The sequence below is a fragment of the Ricinus communis genome, chromosome 6, assembly GCF_019578655.1.
Source record: "Ricinus communis isolate WT05 ecotype wild-type chromosome 6, ASM1957865v1, whole genome shotgun sequence".
Classification (NCBI taxonomy): domain Eukaryota; kingdom Viridiplantae; phylum Streptophyta; class Magnoliopsida; order Malpighiales; family Euphorbiaceae; genus Ricinus; species Ricinus communis.
This window is the reverse complement of record NC_063261.1, coordinates 8,336,965-8,359,412: the sequence shown is the minus strand read 5'-3', so window position 1 is coordinate 8,359,412 and position 22,448 is coordinate 8,336,965. Positions and strand designations below refer to the sequence as shown.

The 22,448-nt window shown below is 31.6% G+C and overlaps 1 protein-coding gene across 3 annotated transcripts; it reads right to left on the bottom strand.

Annotated features, from left to right (window-relative positions):
* Positions 1–10,522: 10,522 nt before the first annotated feature.
* LOC8289191 (protein N-terminal asparagine amidohydrolase) lies at positions 10,523–15,617 on the bottom strand. 3 transcript variants are annotated; one of them, XM_015729147.3, is made up of 9 exons: positions 15,347–15,617; positions 14,590–14,775; positions 13,823–13,887; positions 13,613–13,712; positions 13,461–13,499; positions 13,162–13,353; positions 11,896–12,029; positions 11,502–11,621; positions 10,523–10,864 (listed from the first exon to the last, which is right to left on the bottom strand). In XM_015729147.3, the coding sequence occupies exons 1-9, from the start codon at positions 15,389–15,391 to the stop codon at positions 10,699–10,701; spliced, it is 1,047 nt and encodes a 348-aa protein (XP_015584633.1). In that variant the 5' UTR covers positions 15,392–15,617; the 3' UTR covers positions 10,523–10,698. The 3 variants fall into 3 exon arrangements, with proteins under 3 accessions (XP_015584633.1, XP_002512168.2, XP_015584632.1); XM_002512122.4 differs by having other exon boundaries at positions 11,851–12,029; positions 15,347–15,616; XM_015729146.3 differs by having other exon boundaries at positions 11,851–12,029; positions 13,162–13,350; positions 15,347–15,616.
* Between the last annotated feature and the right edge of the window lie 6,831 nt (positions 15,618–22,448).

Here is a 22,448-nt window from a genome sequence, read left to right as displayed (position 1 = left end):
TTGGTCTTTATAGTCCATAACCATCCATCATTGCTAAATATAATCATATTATATAAAGCATATAAAAGAATCAAGATAGTATAATTCAAGTTATTTGATCATTACATGCAATTAGGACAAAATAGAGTATGAAAAATTAAAATAATTAAATCATATTCAAAAATAAAAATTCTTCATATTTTAAAGCGTAATTTTCGGCCAAAATAAAAAAAAGGATATAAAGACAACCTTTGACCAAAAAACTTTACTAATCCTAGTCAAACATTAAGATATAAAGTCAAACTTATGTCTTAATTAAGATAAACAACCTAGTCATACTAGAACACTAAGACATAAGTCCTAGGTTAAGAAAAAATTAATGAGAAACTTTATTTAATTAAATGAAATTTAAAAAATAAAATTCCACTTTAATTCCTTAAATTTTCAGCCATGTCTAAATTTTAGGACAAAAGTTAAACTCTTGTCTTAATCTAGACAACTTCTTAATCCAACTAGGATTCTAGAATTACAGGTCTTTATCCTAAAGGATTTATAGTACTTGTATTAATTAATACAACCTTTTAATTAATCTCCTAATCATATTAGGACAAGTAATTATAATCCTAAAACAACTAGGATATGTCTTAAGACAAGGAGTCACAAACCAACTAGGATACTTCATCTAGAAATCCCTATAAATAAGATCTAAAGATCTAACTAGGCTAATTAATCATATTAATTCCAGAATTAATTGAATTCATCAAGATTCATCAAGATCCATCATCAAAAAAATTAAATTTTCTATCAAACAATTCGAGATAATCAAGGATTCATTCAGCAATCATCAAGAAACAAAGCAACTATGCAAGAAATATTATCAAGATTGCTTCAAGGACTCATCTTATGCATGATCTAGATCTGATGTTCTTCATCAAAAGGCTTGCCATTAGATCAAGAACCACACATGTGCCGAATTCCAATAAGCAACCCATACTATGCATATAACTCATAAAATCAACAATTGATTTGTATGGTGTGTGCATATATGGTGTTCATGAAGATCAAATCTTAAATCTTAAGAAATCTAAAGGTTCACTATTCATCTTCTAAATCATATTCAGTGCTGTTCAAAATCAAATCAAATCAAAACCCATATACACATGCACATGCCAAACCCTTAGGATGTGTAGTATGTGCATAGTTTTACTTTGATCATCAAAAATCCAAATTCAAATTGTTTTGAACATCTAATATTCAAGAAAATTTATTATAACAATTACCCATGCAATTATTTCAATTAATTTGCTCATCCAAATTTGATTAGAGATTGGGTATTATTGATCACATCAAAAGCTATCTGTGCAGATGGCATAGATTTTGAACACCCAAACCCTAATCAAATAAGATCCGAAAATTCTAAAAATCTTCATATCATAATTTTTATCCTTTAATGTTCATATTCAACAAGAATCACCCAAAAATTTGAAGTATAGCTATGGCAACCAACAAAAACTCTAAAATAACATAGACATTCAAGATTTCCATGCTTATGATCAATTAACAATTATATAACCATTATGATTAAATTTATCAGTGGAGGCTCTGATACCACTATTGGGAATTGAAATTAAAATATAAGAAAAGGCATAATGGAAGTAATTTAATCTCAACTTTAATTCCATTTGTGTATGACCCAAAAGGTTCCTAACATGTTGGCAATGAATTATGAATTATGAATTAAACCCTTTTAATTCAATGTTAATTCTCTAATTAACTTAATTCATATTTCATAGATCAAGATTGGCATCTAGCTATGCATCATGACTACCAAAATATGAGAAAGGATTAAAGTGCTTTAATCAATCTTTACAATGAACAATCTCACAAGTTTAAGAATCTTTATACTTAAGATAACAGTATATTATCTTATATGAGATTACTATATCATGTTTTCATATCCATGGAGCACCTCAAGAGATAGTCATTAGGTATAGTAAGAGTCATATGAAGATAATAAGTTATCAATAAAGAATTTATTGCCCAAGGTAATCTGTAATGAGACCTTATCCTAATGATCCTTGATATGCTTTAACATGGAAATCCTTGGCCAAGGTTGTTTGAATGAAGATTATAAAAAGTGTTTCATAGATATTATTCAAGATATTATATGTAGTTACTAAGAATAAATAGGATTGATTCTATTGTAAAGTTGACACTTGCATCCATATAACTATGAATTAATTGGGATAAAAAAGAAAAGATTGAATTACATTGTAAGATTATTTACCGCAAAGGTTGATTAAAATACTTTAATCATTCCTACATATTTAGATGGTCATGATGCATTGCTGGATAACAATCTTGATCTATGAATATGGATTAAGTTAATTAAAGAATTACTATTGAATTAAAGGAGTTTAATTCATACTCCATATACATTTCCAATATATTAGGAACCTTTTGGGTCACACACAAATAAGCTTTAAGTAAGGATTAAAATGAGGCTTTAAACATTGTGCTTAAGCTCATATATACTTAGTCTAACTAAAGTTTAATTAATTAAAAGCTATTGGGCCTATAATGGGTCTATTATCCATGGATTAGATCTTAATTAATCAAGTCCAATTAGGAAAACAAAAGTACACCTTAATATAAGCTAAGGTTTTGTAGTAATCCTAAACCTTTAAGGACTTTGATTAACAGGCCATATATATAGAAAGAGATACATGGTGCTGCATGATTGATGTCTTTTATGAGAAAAAAATTTCCTAAGAAGAATAGTCTAGGTGAATCAATTAATAAGATTAACTTATTCATTACCCTTGTTTGGAACTAGCATTCAATCTCCTACATATCTTCTCAATTTTTTAAAAGTTATTTAAGATATCTTTGCTTAGAAGCTTGTGTGGATCACTAAAAAAGGCTAGTCATTTGAGTAGTTTTGAAGTGCAGCAATCATCCTTAAAGAATCAAGAATCAACAAAGCTAGAAGCACTCATTGAAATTTGCAGCATACTCCCATTGTAAGCCTTCTCCGTCTTTTGCTTATTTTCTGTGTTACGGCTACTTTACTTCAATAAGATCCTTAGTGAAAATTGAAAAATTCTTTTATTTCTTCCGTTGCATCTTATTTTATATATTAATATTAATTTCCAACATCTTATGGGTGACAAATTTTTTAATATGCTCATTCATTAACACCTTTCCCAAGTCCTCATTTGCTTCTTCAATACTTGTCACCCTTGAACCACAGTCCTTGTATGGTAGAGCTTTGATAATCTTATTGTTAATGTCAACAAGCTCATAATGCTTGCCCAACTTTCTCAAGTTGTTGATGATTGTGAGAAGTCGGTTGGTCATAAAGTAATGCTCTCATTTGGCTTCATCTTGAAGAGCTCATACTCCATTCCTAATAGTTGGATCTTCTTTGATTTAACTTGTCTTGTATGCTCATGGTAGGTTTCTAAGGTCTTTCAAATCTTGAAGGCGGTAGGAAGATGTTTAACTCTTTCATATTCCTCCCTTAATAGAGAGCTAAAGAGAATGATCATAGCTCTTTTATTTTTGCCATTTTTTCTTCTATGAGCTTCCATCCATTCATCTTGATCAAGAGAGACTTCTTCACCTTCTACTTACTTTTTTAGAGGTTTCCACTTTTTCTCAAATAATCTAGACATCCACCACCTTACTGTCTAAGTAGATTTTCATTTTGTACTTTTAATGGGCATATCTAGACCTATCGAAGAATGATTTAAGGTGGTGAACTCCTTCATTGGTTATTTAGATCTTTGACTCTTGCACTTAAGCTTGGTAAAAAGTACTAAGCTTTGATACCACTTGTTTGCCCTTAATGAACCAAGAAGGGGAGGTTGAATTGGTTAAGTAGAGAATGATGGAAAATTAAAATTTTAACTTTTTGAGAGAAGGTAGAAGAAAGGAGGAACACACAAATTTATAGTGGTCCAAGTATTAACAAATCATATGTCCACTCTCCAAATTCTAATTAGATATTCTACTACTCACTTTCATAATAACAATGGAGTTTTGCCAAGTTCATTCATAACTTAGTGTTTTGACTTATATCCAACCTGATAATTTATGTTTTGGCTAAAACACAACCTTTACAAGAGTTTTACTTAGGCTAACTCTCTAACCCAAACCCAAGTATTTACACTAAACTCTAAAAACACTTAAAGCTCTTACAAAAACCAAAATTACTTTTGATTACAAGAATTGATTGCAAGAAGATAATAAAATGAAAATCAATAAACATATGCACAAGGAGGTTGTTGATCAACCATTTAAGGCCATTTGAGGTAATATTCTACAGTTGAAATCTTAAAGAGTCATTACACACAAAACAATTATAATCTCTCCTCTTTTGCTTTAATATAATACATTAAATGAATTATTAAAGTAAAAATTGTAGTGACTCTTCTTTCATAGCGGTTGTGATTCTATTTGACGTGTCAAACGGTTATTAAATGGATTAAACTATCAGTTGGCAATTTGCAACGATCCTTAAAAGCTATGAAAATCACGATTGCACCTTCGGGAGAGCGGTCGTGATTTTTAATAATAGCTTCTTAGAACTCACTACCTTAAAACTTCTACTTTTTGCTATCGCACTTCCTTGAGGATGCGATCGTGAATCTTGCCAAAGCTCGCTGCCTATTGAGGCTTATTTTCATGGTCGCTCTAAATGGGGCGTGGTCGCGAAATGTGCTAGGCAGGACATCTTTAAAGCCATTTTGAAATTTGTAGTCACACTAAGAGATTCTTGACTCTGATATGGAGATTTGTGATTTTTGCTAAGTAATTGTCATATCAAAAATATCACTTCATGAAATATTAGTAATGTACTAAATTTGAGAGTCAAGATCAAGATTAGAGACTTTAACCTAGTTAAAAATATCTAGTCTAACAAAGTCAACTTCATCAAATGAATAAACAATTATTTAATAAACTTGTTAAAATAAATTTTTTATTAAAGATTTCTCTGCTTAGTTTATTATTAGCAGAGAACGACAGTAAGTTCTTGAAGCAATATACATAAATTCCAAAGAAAAGCTAAACACTCTGCCATAACACTCTAGATTTCTACCCAATCTTTGATACAACCTCCTCCTCTACTCTTGAGACTTGAGGATCTGCATAATACAGTGACAATCTAAGGGTTTCAAAACACTCATATCATCATCTTTCTTTTTCTTTTTTGATTTCTTTATGATTATAACATGTTAGGTTTGTGTTCTTTAATGATTATTTATATGATCTATGTGCTTAGATTTAGGATTAATATGATTTTGAGTACTTTATATCATGTTAATGTTCCTAAGTATTGAAACGGGTAACTTCCTTTTCTTGGACTTTAAATTTTTTAGATCATATTAGTAGGTTAATATGTTAAATCTACCACTCTTTAATGATAATTAATGTATTTGAATGACTTGATTTAGATTATGCATGTTTTAGGAAATTGTCATGATTATTCACTGTAAGCCTTCTTTTTCATCAATTTGAATTTCTATGTCTTGAAAATTGGTTTATTTATGTGTTTTGTGCATATTCTAATTGTCTTTTATGTGTTTTCATGCATGTATTTCGAGTATTCTAGAGTTAGAGTGCCAAAGAATGCAAATTCGGCCTAGGAATATCCTAGAGCCGATCGGCTCTATGACACTACCAATCGATTATTCAACTAACAATCGTCCGTTTTCACTGTTTCAAGGATTTTTACTACTTTTGCCAATTTAAGCTTGTTTTTAGTTATTTTTAAATTAATTAGTTGTAGAAAGGGTTGTAATAATTTAGTTTTTATCATTTTCCTTTATTTTACTTTATGTTTCTGTAAATGGATAGATAAATGCATACTATGTGATTGACAATAAACTTGGACATATAGACTTAGAGCTTATAATTGGGTTTTGTATGCAACTTGTAGCCCATTAGGCTAAAGGATGGTAATCTAGGTCTAAAGTATAAAATTCATTTAAACTTAGCGGGCTTTGCCATATTTATTTGATTAATTAACCCACTTAGAATAGGAATATTGAATTGGGCCTTGGCATATAAATTGTAGCCCACTTAGGATAAATACTTAGTAATTAAAGCATAATTTATAATTGGACTAGACTAAGTGGGCCTCTTTATACATAATTGAATAGTTAACTTAGGTTACTCACATAAATGGGGAATTATGCCGAAAATCTAGAACGTGCTAGACTTAAATAGACGTCACATGTTGTAGTACTTCATATGTAGAATATGTTGCATTTATATGGAATGGGCTATTATTAATAAAATTGAATATAGGAATATGCAAATAAGGATGTTGGCTTCCGGATCCATCTCTAAATGTGGCGAAGCTTCCTTGTAGAATCTAGTATGCCACTCAACTAGTAAAAGTTTTCTAGAGAATTAACAGGATGGCAACTCTCTTTCTCTGCACTAGTTCCTGTGACTAGTTAGCGTGTTTCAGATTAGGTTGAAAAGGCTTATAGTGTCGTAGTCGCTAGAGACACTTAGGTACGTGTCAGAGACCACCGCCCACAGTGGCGACACCACTTGGATAAGAGAAGCTAATTCTAGTGTATCCTTACCTTCAATTTCATTACTTAATCGTTTATTCTTGCATCACCATACCATTTTCACACATTATACACCCATATAGCCCCAATAGCGTCGGTTAGTAGTTCTTTAGCTCCACTAAAATCTTGGAATTACAATACTAGCTAACCATCACTCACAAGTATAAGTACATTTCATTCATCGCATGGACCCTTGAGTGAGAAGATGATTAAAGGAAGGATATTTGACTTGTGGGAGCCTTTTTTCTTGCTTGAGACTCGGCCCATGGTAATGATAATAAAAATCTCCACTATATACCAAATTTCTTGCTTTTTTGAGATATTTTCTCTTATAAGAGTTTAAGCCTACATTTTGGAAAGCCTCAGCCCAAAACACATGATGTAAGGCTTTAGGCCCAAAAACGTATAAGCTTTATTTTTATATTAGAAAATATCCAACTTGTCTGTCTAAATTGCTTTAAGAGCTATTAGCATTCGTGGTGATGCTTATCCCATTAGCATGCGTGTGTTAAAGTAATAAGGTTGGAAGGATGATTGTAGTAGACCTTGTAAATGTTCTTTGATTGTGATTGCTAACTCTTAACTTGTGTATTACACGTTCATCATGCATACCATTCATCATTCTAACTCTCTATTTTGAAGCCATATAAATTCTTTTCTGAATTAGAAGAGACAAAAGAGTGTAGACTGGAGAGGATACCGATTTCATCGAAGACTTGGTCCATATTAGAATATCTCAAAAGACCAAGGGGTCAACCTTCTATGACTAAGACCGAAGCTACTATTGAGACTGAAATGGCTAATAAAAGAGCTAACAAGCAAAATGTCGAGATCCTCAAGAGCATCGTTATCGATGAGTCAAGGGGTATAATTCGGAAAGAGCTCCAACAACTCTTGGCTTGAATGGCTATGAATCAAGCCCCACCGGCTGCTCCAATTGCCCCTCCGATGGCTAATCCCCCCACCATTGTTGATCCAGTTACTATCGCTACTAAAACTATCATTGTTGCTACAACTGTTGCCACTGCCAATGCTGATGACCCTGCCAGAAGAGGAGTGCCCTGAAACTTTTGAAATCTTGATGAGTTTGTACTAGACCAAGCTAAGAAAGATACTACTCTTACTAATAATGAAGTTATGAGTGGCTTAAGGGCGAGCCTTAATAAGATGCAAGGGATGTTGGAAATCAAGGGTTTGGACCCAAATTATCACTTCAACGAGTTGGTCTTGACTAGTAAAGGTAAGCTACCTACCAAGTTCAAAATGCCTAAGATGAACAAGTTCAATAGAACTGATGATCTGAAAGTTTATTTGAAACAGTATGCTGCCATCATGGGAACTATTAAGTTGAGTAAAAACCAAATTGTTAAATTATTTATGTTATCCTTAAAAGGACCTATCGTGAACTGGTATCGTGGCCTAGAAAGATCTGACAAAGTTGAATGACGAGATTTGTGTAACTCTTTTATTAAGCAATATGACTATAACACTCATCTCGAAATTGTTTTTAGAGATCTTGAGTCCATAAAATAGAAGCCAAATGAATCCTTCTATGATTTCTTAACCAGGTGGGAAAATAAGATTGGGTTGATGAAGAACAAGCCTTCTAGAAAGGACCAAGTTCATATGATGGTCTGAAATGTTCTTCTATCTTGAGTTGAGAGGATTCAAATGATGAGCATAAAGACATTCATAGACTTGTACGACGACAGGCTTCAGGTTGAAGAGATTGAGAATGATAAGAGGAAGAATGCTCGACTAGGGAAAGGACAAATTATCAGGCTAGAGCGAGCAAAACTCTTTATGTGAATATTGTCTAGTAACTAAGGAAGTTCTCCAATTTCAAACAGCCTCTCTTGAAGATCTTCGAATGGCTGGTGCAAAATGGCCTGCTCCAACCTATTAGCTTCAAAAACTCACCAAACTATAATACATCCAGATATAAGCCAAACACCTACTACAAGTTCCACCAAGCATCCGAACACCACATCGATAGTTGCATTCACCTTGAATACGAAATCCAAGATATAATCGATGTTGGAAAACTAACCAACCCTCACTAGCCTAGTATTTAACCTATGAACCTATAAATTTTTTTTTAGAATTCACGGACTATAATATATAAACCTCAATTTACATGTAATCGACTTATAGCTTATAATTCATAAATCTATTGTTTTTTTATGATTGATATTTATAGTTTTTACTGATAAACTTGTGTTCATAATCTAGATTGTGTTTTATAATTTATAACTATGAAATACGAAATTATTATTTTTAATATTTCAGTATTATTATTAAGATTTTAAATTAAAGTATCATAAAAATAATTCAAATTTAACTTTTATAAAATAACATATAATATAATTTAAAATATGAATATATACTGAAGTGTGATTAAATTTTTTTATATTTTAACAAAAATTAAATTATCAATAAAATTTCATGTATATACAAGATTTAATTTTAATATTATGGTATCTTTATTATAAAATTACTAGCATTATATTAAAATTAAATTCAGTGTTATGAAGAAAAAATATAAAATATACTGAAAATATAAAATGTAAAAAAAGTATAATAATAAATTATTAATAGTCATATAATAGAAATAAAAAAATAAGACATAATAAAAGAAAAAGTGTTGAGCATTTAGTATAAGCGGCATTTATTTTGTTGTTCTTGAAAAAAAAATTCAATTTTTTCTAGAAATTCTAAATAATTTAGAAAGTTAAATAAATAATTGAAGACCATTTGTAAAGTCTCTGAAATATTTCTAAAAATGTCCAAAGAGTTCACTTTCTCATCATCCCAAATCAAGCTCTTCCAACATGAAAATGTTGCTCTTCAATAGGTTTCCGTGCAATCTCGGTTCAAATTTTCCTTCCACTCCTCAAGAAATCACTTTCTTGCCATCCCAAGTCCAACTTTTTCTTACCTGCCAAACAGCCCTCCACCACGTCATGACTATTCTCTGGTTCCCGTTTACTGTCATTTCCCGCGACACTTCCTATTCCAACCTTCTTCAAGACCAGGCCAGGCATGACTGCCATATAAGTAATCTTTGTAGCCAGAGGATCAGAGTCTTGAAACTTCACATTCCACTGTAACTTTACCATCGCCTGGTCCCTCACTGACCAAGCAGTTTTTGCATTTAATTCCAACCGGGAAAGCATGGTGCTGATCCTCATGATCTTTTTTGGAGTCTTGAACGTAAGGTTTATTATAAGGGTAGAAGAAATGAGATTGCAGGGACTCCCTGATCGAGAAATCACCAAGTTGAGGCCTCAAATGGACGAAGAAGGTGAGGGATCGGTCTGGCCGGAGAAGGTTGGGCTTGGCAGAGACTGTAATGGAATAAAATCGAAAGGTCAGGTGGTTACAAGAGTCATTAGGACGATAAGAGACCTTGATGGAAGGACCTGTTTTACATATGGTATTTAAGGATAAACAAAGATCTCTCTTTTCTCCAGCTACCAATCCAGACTGGAGTGGGAAGCCTAAGATGGAGATGGAGAGTTGTGCTTTGAAGAGCGGTTTCTGCTCATCACGGAACTTGATGGAGGCTTTCATAGTGAACGCACAGTATGGACCTCACAGTTGTAGTAGAACAGACCAGTTGATATGGCAAATGGTAATTAAAGCCCCAACACTAGTGTTAGATTGGTGGCAAAATATGGAAAAGTGGAAGGAAAAAGGTAGATAAATTTGGAGAAAGAGAGATCCAGGTGGGTTTAGCTGGGACTGAGCTTTCAGTGTCTTAAATTTGGAAGATAAAAGGATTGGTTGCAGTAAAGGCAGGAAAGCTCTATTCTCCTTTCGCATGCTTAGTTTTCCAGGAAGAACTAGTGAGATTAGAGGAGGCTTTCAAGGCTACGTGGCAATAGTGATCCCTTCAAACTCACCTTCCCTTTAAGATGACAGACGTGCACACATTCAAATAAATTAATAGCTGATAATAACATCAATCAATTGCATTGGGAATCCAGTCATGGAGTGTGCTTAGCAAAAGAAGTACAAGTTTGTTACCCTGGATGAAAATAAAGCATACTTCAAATACATGAACATGCTTCCTTTACCATGATAATAAACCCTAGACAAAGGGAAGTCGGATATTCTTCCATGAAATTTACATCGTCTGTAATAGATTTTCAGCTAGAGGTTCTTGGGAAGTGTCCTGCGATGATTGTAACCACCTCCTCCATCCTCCATCAGCTGTCCTCTCAAAAATGTGTGGTTGCCTATTCGGAAAGGTATATTGCCAGTCTGGGTGTTCAATCAAGTAGTCCCACTGCCTGGAAAGAAATCATCATTTTTAGTTAAATGTGCAACCCCAGAATAAACCCAAGCTGATAATGATCATGAACATATCAAGCAGACACCATAAATCTTAAAATTGATTATTTTAACAGAACAAGCTTTCCTTGCTCAAAATCTTAACAAATGATCTATAGATTCTATATGTTTAGCATCCCAACCAAAGTCAGACATTTTGTGTGACAAAACAAAAGAATCCATTTTGCTGGTACAAGAAATTGTTATCTTTCAAAGTCCAGTGGAAGATTTTATTTATTCTTTTGGTGCGACTGTCTAAATGTCTCATAATATATGTTTCCTATTAAGGACTTGATGAAGAATCTTCTTCCACTTCTAAGACTTATAGATTACAGTTTTGCAGATAACCAGCTTGTATCTTAAAATAACAGAGATATTCGTAACAGTTAGTACTTAACATATTTGCACTATATATGCCTCTCACCCACTCCTCAGACCAAGTGGTGTCATGTTTTCCAATTCTTAGTTTTATCTTAACAAACACAATCCTGGTTTCACAATGCAAATCCCCAAATTCTCAAATAAATTGGGATAAGAAATGAATCAAATAATTACATTTCTGAAACATAAAGAAACCTTCGTTCAAACTCAGCTTACCTTCTCATATTATCCACAAAATCTGGTCCTTCAGCAGAAGGTGAGGTAGAACATGAAAGGAGAATCTCTACATCAGAAAGATGCTGCAATGTCAAAGCAACATGTAATTGGTAAAGGTTCCTGCATTAGTAGTAAAAGAAAAACCAAATGTCAATATTAATGAGGACAAATAAAGCTTAGGTATTTAATTCTTAACAAATTTAAGAGGATAGAGTTTGACAAATCGCATAAATGAGTGGTTAGCATGTGAAAAGAGTACATAATAATTCACCAAAGATGAACTGCTTTTGAAACAGTTGAAAAGTAAACTACTTGTTCAAATGCAAAAAGTAAGAAAGAAATACACTACCAAGAACATGCAGCAATGACAAATCTATCAGCTAGAGTATCGTACGTCTCTAACAACTTGCCATCCCAAGTGGGGTCTTGATAGGATGCACCCACTCGAATTCTTCTGACAATTTCATCTGGACATCTTGTAGTCCTATCAAATCTGGCTGGGTTTATAGATCCAGTAGACATTTCAACCTGACAAGTCGCAGAAAGAAATTAACTCTCTACACTGTCAAAATCTTAGTGGATCAGCAGTTATCCACTTGTCTTCAAACCAGAAATACCTTACTGGTCCATAAGGACAAATGGAAATTGTCTTTTGTGAATTCAATTTGAATAAAAATGATAAATTTATGCTAACAAATGCCAGATGTTTTCCAACAAAATCAGAATAAATTAGGTTTCAAAAGGAGCTTCATAATTGAAATCATCTTTACTAAAATCTTGGCTGCGCTATGTGTGTAGGTCGGCTTTTGTCTGACCTAGACTCCAGAGGCAGCAAGGGATCACTGTTACAAATTTGTTCGATTACCAAAGGGAGTCATCAGAGTGATTTATTTTCCAGCAAATCACCTGCCCTTGCATCAACATGCTTTAATCATTAATTTACAAGCTCTTCAAAACAGCTTGTAGACTATGGCTAAATGATTAAGAAAGAAAGATGGATCTGAAATATGTTGGTAAAAAGTTTCATCTACACTCAGCTCACACCAATAAGAGAATCCATACCAAGTTCAAGTTATAGAGAATTAGTCTCGTAGTGTTTAGTCAGATGTCAACAACTACAACAATTATATATTTATTTCCTTTAACATAAATCTAAGGACTATTTTAAATATGTGTTATGGCCCTATGTTTAGGATCAGGTTATGAGTCTACGATTCATCACAGGATGTAAGGAGGGTGAAGAGTATTTGCTGGACATCTACCTTTTTGACCTATGTTGAATTACACTTCAGGGCTCATTAGAGAGAAACCTGCGAACTTTGAACTTTAGGAGTTCACAACTTCAAAGAAATTTCTACTTGGTTTATTCCGTAAGTAAATAATGATCAAATAGTTACAAGAGAGGACAGACTAGCCTATAGTCCTTGCCATAATTAAAGACAAACAATTAAGGAAAACTTAAATATGGAAGATCCTAAGGATTACCTATGATAATAAATAAGAAATTAACTAGCAACACATTTAGAAAAACAACTAAGAAAACTTGATGATCCTAAGAATAACCTATAATAGCTAATAGGAAATTAAGTCGCAAAATATTAGTAAACTGTCACAATATGCAAATAGACTAAAGAAAAAGGAATGACTACTTGAAGCTAACCACGAATCCATTAAAAATCGGATATGTGTTTTCTTCAGAATCCGTCTCGGTATTATGATCAAGAACAAAAAGCGTCCGAATGTGAAACCTTTCTTTTCTTTCAGCCAAAGTTTCAATTATTTTGGCACACAAAGGAAGAGAATAACCATCCAATTTTGGAAGGCTATTAGACCTACTGGTGCCATTAGCCTGCTGCAATGTAAACAAATATCAATAGATTCACATTAATCACTCTGTCTTTAAAAATGCAACTATGTCTCAGGAATATCAACAACAAAGTAAGAAATTATTAACCGGACTTTAGGTGAAACATCTTCAAAGCCACCAATTAGATGCACCTGCCATTACAAAAATAAAGTGATCCAACTCATGAAAAAAGAGCTGAGCTCAATCCTTCTAAAAGAATTCATAAAAAAGCAAAATCTTTGAGGGGAAAAGATGCAAAAAGTACATCAAGGTCAACATCAATAGTGTGATCAACAACACCCGACAACATCTGAGTAAGGCCAACATCAACAACTTTCAGAAAATCCATATGGGCAAAAGATGTCCTGCAATTCAGACAACAAAAACAGAAATTCAAGAATCAAATGAAGTCATTTGTAAATTTATAGCTATGTTTATTGATCAATCCCTCTGCCTAATGAAAATGGTTCCTTACATTCCATTTTTTTGGTTCCTAATAACAAGGCCCACACAAGTAGTTGCTTCATCGGTTCCTACATACTTGCAAGGAAGGAAAAAAGAAAAAGAATAAGAAAAAGAAGTGAAGAAAAACTGGAAATATGGAAGAACATCACTTAAGTCACAAGAGACAATGAGTCACAATTCATTACTAGATGTGGCTACAAATTTGGAGAACCTCAAGCATACAATTCCCTATTCTATCAACAGCTTAGCATCTTTAATCCTTTTGACTTTAATGCTGCTGTTGGTTTACTCTTGGATATGCCAAATGTGCGAAAGAGTTGAGAAATTAAAGGAGGCTAATAAGGTTGTTCTTGTATACAAGAAGATTAGGATGAGTAGATGGAGAATAATTTTATGCTGCGAGACTATGAAGGACTAACTTTCTTAGGGCAACTACATATTAACCTCCCAAGTCCAGAAGCTTCCCATTGCTGTCCCCCCAGATGCTGCTGGGCAACTAACATCAACACAAGTCTTCATCATGCATATAAGATAATTCTTTTTTGGTTTGTCTGTAACATCATATAAATGGCATAATGCTAAAAAAGGGGGTCTAACATTTTGGTGTTGCTTCAGAAAAAGCAATTAATGAAATCGTGAATAAAAGCATTATAGCAGTTGGCATGTACAAAATAGCAAAATTGATATAGATGCTTTTATCCATCCAGAGAAAACCTCATAAGTGAGGACTTGCTGTATACATGTTTTCATGAAGAATAATACAGGAAAATAACATACATCGACAAGTGCAGGGTCAACGGTTGCATATTCTCGTTGGAAGATGTAAACCCATCGACTCTGTGTTGATGTTTGTGAACTAGACAACTCAGAAAGTGAGAACTTCCTCTCCTGCTTAGCCTTTAATGAATGCGAGGCAGATACCAGTACAGGGTGTTCCATCAATGTAAGGCACAAATCACTTCCCTAATCATAAACGAAAATTTTAGATTTGCAGGCAATCAGGAAAATTATATGGTAAATAAAAACCAAAAAGCAATTAAGGAACAATTAGTCAAAGAAAAGATGGTTTGTTAAACATAAATCATTGAAACATTAAAAATTCTACTGATAATGGCAGAGTGGACTTTGAGCACATAGATGATTGAAACTCTTATCATCCCATTCAGCTATTGCAATAGGATCCATGTAGTTCTTATAAATTCTTTTTAATTTTTTCAAACAAGATACATCTACTTTACAGTCAACATAAAAGCACAAGATATAAAAAGAACAGAAGCCTAATTTCAAAATACATAGGCTCAGATATTCAATCCAATCAAGAATAGGCAAATTGCAGCTAATTCAGGTAACTTTCAGGGGAAAATCTCATAGTAGCATCAACTTTTATAACTGTGTTTGGATTTTAGGGTTTCTTATCTTCTTTCTCCTACAAGTTTTCTCGACACAAACAGTACTTTATGGATTGAGGATTAATATCTGCAATCAAGTAGCAAATGGGCAGTTGAAACAAACAAGTAAAAGAAAGTGGGAGTACCTTAGAAGAGCTGGTAGAAAATGGAACTCCATCAACCCAGATCATTATTTCTTGATATTCAGTTTGCTTAGATAGATAGAGAGAGATAAATAGAATGTAGAAACTAATCTCTTTGTTATTCTCGTATGGTTTCTCGATAGAACTGAAGAATCTGATGCTCAGCTCAACTTTTGATTACATCTCCATGCCTAAATGTTATCAAAACAGGCCCGTCGGAGACAAAACCGGCCTCTCGAGACCCGATCAAACGGTCACCTTAGTATTAAAATAAAAAGAATTATAACTTTTATAACTTTTATTTGTAAATTTCATAATAATGAACTTGTTTTTTAATAATATATGCTAATGTTTTATAATAAAAATTTATATAATAAAATTATATTTTATATATATGAGATTTATTAATGATATAAATTTTTAAAATAATATAAAAGTTAATCACACTTTATTAAATATTTTTATTTTAAATTATATTATATCTTATTTCATAAAATATGAACTTATAATTTTTTATTATTATATATAATATTTTAATTTTAACAATCTAATAATATCATTAAAATTAATTATAAATACAAGTTCATTAGTAAAAATTATAAACATTAATCATAAATTATATATTTATATGTTAAAACAATATATTCATAAATTATAAACTATAGATTTATTATATATATACTTGATGTTCCTATATTATAGTTTAAAATTTTTAAAAAATATATATAAATTTATAAGTTAAAAATAAAAAGTCCATAAATTATAAATTATGGGTTCATCTTGCGTACATTTGAAATTTATAAAGTATAGTTCAAAAATTTATAAATTAAGAAACAGATTCATATGTTGATTGATGAGTTTACATTTTACAATGATAAATCTAAATTTTATATTTGATGAGTCTATATGATATATATTAATAATTATATTACTTATAACTATATTTAATAATAAATTCTTGATAAAATTAAAATGTAATATCAATGATCCTATAACTTATTTTAATAATTTATAAGTTGTCATATATGTGACAGTAAAATTTAAAGTCATAAAAGAAAAAAGATGAATACAGTATTCTATAGAAAATATAAAATTATCCACCAAAAGCCATTTAAAAAAATTACCCATACTAAAATCAATAAATAAAGGTTAAATTGAAAAATTTTATGCAAAATAAAATAAAATATTTCATTTTTCCTATTGAATTCATGATACTAAAATTATCATTAGAATTATTAAACAAATATAAAAATTTAATCATTAATAGAAGAAATTAAAAAAAAAAGATAATATAATTTTAATTAAAAATTAAATCAATAAAATACTCAATCACTAATTTAATTTTGTAAAAGTTAATATAATTTTAACTATCTGTTAAATATTAAAAATAAAATAAAGTGAATATCATTTTAACTGTGAATATTATAAATAAATAAATTAAATAATTTAATTTTAACTGTAGTTTCTTTTCTAAAATTAAAATTTTTTTGTTAGAAATTAAATAAACACGCATATAACTATTTATTAAACTCGTATATTTTAGACTCAGAGAACATGATAGACAGATGTATCATGTTGTCAAGTTTAAGATATAATTTGCCCAAGTTAAATAGGTGAGAATAAATTAGTTCGGTGAATGAAGATGTTTTACATGCTTTTTATTTTTTAAAATTAAATTGTGGATTCTAATTTTTAAGCATAACTTTGGAGGTTTAGAAAGAAAAAGAAGTCTAAGATATAATCTGTCCAAGTTAAATAGGTAAAAATAAATACTAAAAGAGTTATTTGTCCCTCTTGACTATTGTAATTTTTGCTAGACCTTGCAAATAGCTGTCCACGTATTTTAATTTTGAGTCTTGATAATAGCATATCCTATTAGTCTAATTTGTGAATATTTTAACTCTACAATTCCCTCTTTAGCTAATATTACATATATTTGATAATTAAGCTTAAGTGAGTATATATATATGAACTTATTAAATACTTCCACACTTAAACTTGTACTTGTCTTTAGGCAAATAGTAATATATAAACAAATTTTTACAAAATCATGAAGAACATTCATACTCAACTTTAGATTATTACTCAAAATAATTTCACTAATATAAAAATCATGTTAACCCAATAACAACTTGAATCATAAATATTTTCTTAAAAGTGTAAACTCAATCATTATTTACAAAATATTCAAGCATCCAATCCTTCACATATGTTTCACAACAAATAGTGTAACTCATCTTCAAATGATACAACTATGATGCATAATCCAAATCATCATGATCCTATTCAAAAATCAAACATTCATTCATAACAAGAGATCAATAGGCATGTTTCACAACACTTGCTTTTCAAACTCTTATTATTTTTATTGTTCTTTCTTTTCTTTCTTTTCATCTTGATACTTGGAGATTACTTTTTTTCTTAAGATGTTAAGTCTTTTTATACAAATACAAATATGGGTAATGAATGCACGTGGTTACTCAACACAACATACAATCAAGATGCTTTGTATACTCATAATTTCAATTGTCGTTTTATGTAAAAATCAACATTGATCATGAAGATTTCTGATTACTAAGCAACTAAAATTAGCAGAGTAGATTTATTTTCAACTTAGAGCTTTATATTTACCTATATCAAATCTCATAAAACTTAAGCAAGCCAATTTAATAACAAGAAAATAATAATCTAAATCATACACTTCAAATTATATTCAACTCAAACTTATCAAACTACTCATCATATTTATATGCAAAGAATGGATACTTGATCAATTAAGTGCATATAAACTCATGAGTTCAACACACACACACATATATATATGTGTATATATATATATATGTGTGTGTGTGTGTGTGTATATATATATATATAAAAGTGAGTTAGTATATATATATATATATATAAAAGTGTGTTAAAGACTAACTCAAGAATTCAAGGATCAACACAATAACATTCCTTCATTAACTCTTTAAATAGAATAATAACAAGAAATTGAGTAGAAAAATTTAATTTTTTTGCAAAAACTAATTAAAAGTTACTAATATATGACATATTAATTAAAATAAAAGAATTATCCTAATTCTCCTCCCCATATTTATTTTTGATATTGCCTCTAATGTCATAGATATATATGAACATTAAAATAATGGAGAAAAAATAGAATACTTTCTTGATATTTTGGAATGCAAGTATGCCATGAAAAATCAAGCATCATCCATCCAACCTCAAATAACACTTAAACGACTATTATTGATTAAAAGAAACTTATTAGCTAAAATAAAAACTCAAATACATAAAGTTAAATATAATCATAAAGTTATGATTGCATAATAAAAAGCATAAAAAGAATTCTAAATAGCTAGAAAAGTAATAAATAAATAATTATTTTATTCATCGAAAACTCTTCATCCTTTCTTTCCTAATTGGCTCTTCTCTAGCCATAGTACTACTTCCTTCACTAGATTTTTTTCTTTCCATAAAGCATATCTGACCACCACGACTATGAACTATATTTGAACTAACCAAAGTATGTAAATCAAAATTCCCAAAAGAGGGAATTTCTTCAAGTGGTGAAACCTAACTCTAATTTATTTATCATTTGAAGGACTTTATTACAAAGTAGTGAAAAAATTTAAATTTAAGTCATTATATAATGGAAAAACCTTAAAATCAAAATTGGTCCAACCTAATTTAGCTAGTAAATCCATCATCCTTTTAAAAAATTTCAATTTCATTAAACAAGAAATATCTAAAACTTTACAAGGTGCTTGCTCTCTACTAGCTAAGCTTAGGAATTTATTACCTTCCTTATGGCTTTGGATTTCAAACTGAGCTTCCATATTGCCAACATATTATTCTCTTTCCTGAGAGCTTGAAGCCACATTCTTACTCTTCTCCTTCCTCATTCTTATTCTCGTGGCTATTTTTGAGTTTAGGAGTGAGTAAATGAGAGATTTTAAGTGTAAAGCTCTAAAAATATGGAAGAAAACTTGAGTTTTTATAGAGAAAGAAAAAGTAATGATGAGAGAGATAGCTTGAGTGTATGTTAATGGTGGAAGGGAGTGAAATGTGAAGAGAGGCAAAAAGAGATGTTTATATGGGGGGAGGATTTAGGGTTTATAAAAGTGTGTTTGAACTTAATTAAAATTCCAATTTTCATTATTATTTTCTTAGGTTGTTATTTAATTATTTTAGTTTTAACTTTTGATACAAATAACCTAAAATTGCCTAATTTTCACATCTTTCGTGCCTAAGCGACTCTGCCTTGCGCTAATGGGTTGCTGCCTAGGAGCAACGTCTGTGATCCTCGCTACATGATCCGCGCCTGCACTAATTGCTATCTCATGCCCCCACTGATGTCTCGCACTAGCGCAGCTAGTGTTGCAAGTTCCCTCGTTGCCTCGCGTCTCTGTGGCACAAAGGTCGCTCCGCACCCATGCTGGTGGCATTACATTGAGCGACTCGTGCCCATGCCGCCTGTGTTCCTCCCCAGCGGCTGTGCTACGCTTGGCTTGCTCTACGCATGCATTGAAACTCTTACAAGCCCGTGCTCTATTGCAGTGACGATACTACGAGCCCATGCTAATTTTCACTACTGCAACGTGGCTCGCTCGAAAAATAATTTTTTCCAAGTAATTTTAAAACATCTTAAATTAATTTTTTATAAATTCTAAGGGTTAAAATTAATGAAAATTTTGTAATTAAGTGCAATTAATAAATTTTAATATTAAAGATACTTAAATAAAAAAATTAACAAAATTGGCAATTTTAGCTAAAATATAAATTTTTATTAATAACTTGAATAAAAATAAAAATTTAACAAACAAAAATAATAAATCTAAAAATAACTAAGTCAAATAAATAAATTTTGGTTAATTCCTAACTAATGACAAGCAAACTAAAGGAATAACTAAGTCCTAATCTAATTGTTGTACAATCTTAGGCATCCTCTTCCCCTTTTAGCTTTTAAAGCTGTAGCATCCTTCATTGGGTGTCCATGATCTCTCTTAGGCATGATTGGTTCAGGTATGATATATTTATACTTTCTTAGACGCCCACGACCTAATCTTGGGTAGATACTTATCTCTTTCACTTTTATAGTCACTCTCCCTATGTTCATCAGAAATTTCTTCCTTCTCCGAAGAATTTGCATCAATGAGGTAGCTTTCTTGCATCTTCTTTCAAAATGCTCAAATTCCACAAGTTTGTCGAGGGTGGGAGGTCTTCCCATGGATCTAGGATAAGCTTTTCAATAGGTATAAAAAATAGTGAACTCTTCAAGTCTAAAATCTTGTTTCATCCTAAGCCTTCTCCTTTGGCGCCAATGTTTAGGGAATGATGTTGGAGGAAAAGATGGGGGAGAAGATGATGAAGAAAAGGGTGCAGGTGCTCTTCTTCTAATTTTTTCTGTTTTTCGAGAAGCTTTTCTTGAGCTATATGGCATGGAAGGTTCTATAGGACGAAGTGGTGACGATGTAAGTGGGGAAGAACTTATCTCTTACTTCACACTTGTTTGCCTAGAATTCATAATCTCTTATGAGCTAGGAAAAAAGAGAAATCTTTTCAAATAATGTTCTTAATGAAGGGGTAAGCACCTATATATATGGAGTTTCCCTAATCTAATATGTTTAGGAGATGGTTAACCTAAGTCTTACTAATTAGAAGTCTTAGTTCTCTCTTAATTGTTTGTCCTAATCCACAAGCAAATAGATGTCCTAGTTCTAAATAAATCTCTACAAATATATGCCATATAATTAATAATTATTTAGCATTAAAATAATAAAATATTCATGTGATAACTAAAGAATTAACTAACCATTAAAGCATAATATTGAGCAATAAAATTTAGCATTACCACATGAAGAACCATTTGCACTTAAGAATTCATATAGATACTAGGATGCTTGAATCTCTTTCAAGTCCCTAAAAATAAGAATACTTTTCAATTAAAAATAAAAACACAACATAAATAATAAAAGTACTAAAAATTAAAATATATAAATGCTAAGTTTATTGTCTATAGCTAGACTTTACTGAGATGAGCTCAAATTGGTAGTGCTGCAATGCACTCCATTTCGTGGCCATAAGTCATTCCTTTATAATATGGCTTTAAATGATGAGCACTTACTTTGAATTGCTCTTATGTCTCAGTATAGGGAAATACTGTCACTGCTTTAAAAGGTCCATTCCATTTTGACTTAAGCTTTCTTGGAAAATGTTTGAAATGCGAATTAAAAAATAAAAATTCCATTCCATGAACAAAAGACTTACTAAGCAAATTCTTCTCATGTTGCCTCTTGGTTTTTTCTTTATATAGTTTGGTATTCTCATATGTCTCATTATGCATCTCTTTAAGCTCATTTAAATGTAATAGACGCTCTTCTTTCACCTTGGTTAAGTCCATATTAATTCTTTAATAGCTCAATAAGCCTTGTGTTCCAACTCAACTGACAGATGGCAAGATTTGCTATATACTAGCCTATAAGGACTCATTGCAATGGGTGTCTTATAAGCCGTGCGATATTGCCTAAAGAGCATTGTTCAAGTGTACTGCCTAATCTTTTCCTGATGGGTGTATTGATTTTTGATGTGCGTAAAATACACACATCTAAATGGGGTTTTTAAGATTGATTTTATAGACATTTGGATGTGAATTGGTCCCAACACTCACCCTATGCATCTGTTTGTGTGCATTAGGTCCAAAAGAAGTCAAAGGATGATAAAGGGAAGAATTGGAGCATAATTGGACGTCAAAACTGCCGAAACAAGCTAAGTACGAACGTGAGGAAGTTGAACATGGCTGTGTTGGTTTCAACACTGGCCGTGTTCCCAACACGGTCACCAACACGGCCGTGTCAAACATTAAAGAAGAAGTAGATCTTATGGAGCACGGCCATATAGAGTAACACGGCCAGGAACACCAAACCGTGTTCCCAACACGGCCAGGAACACGGCCGTGTTGGCGGCGACAGGGGGAATTAATTAAAAGAAAGAAGAGAGGAAAGAAAAAAAGAAGAGCGAGAGAGAACGTCCCAAACCCTAACTTTTCTTTCTCAAAGGGTTTTCTGAGCCAAAACTAAGGGAAAAGGAGACTTGGATCAAG

Coding starts and splice junctions, on each gene's coding strand:
- LOC8289191 (XM_002512122.4), bottom strand. CDS start 15,391: ATGATCTGGGTTGATGGAGTTCCATTTTCTACCAGCTCTTCTAAG. Junction 13,500..13,612: donor CTATTGATGTTGACCTTGAT/GTACTTTTTGCA, acceptor TTGTAATGGCAG/GTGCATCTAATTGGTGGCTT. Junction 10,865..11,501: donor TTTGTGGATAATATGAGAAG/GTAAGCTGAGTT, acceptor ATTTCTTTCCAG/GCAGTGGGACTACTTGATTG.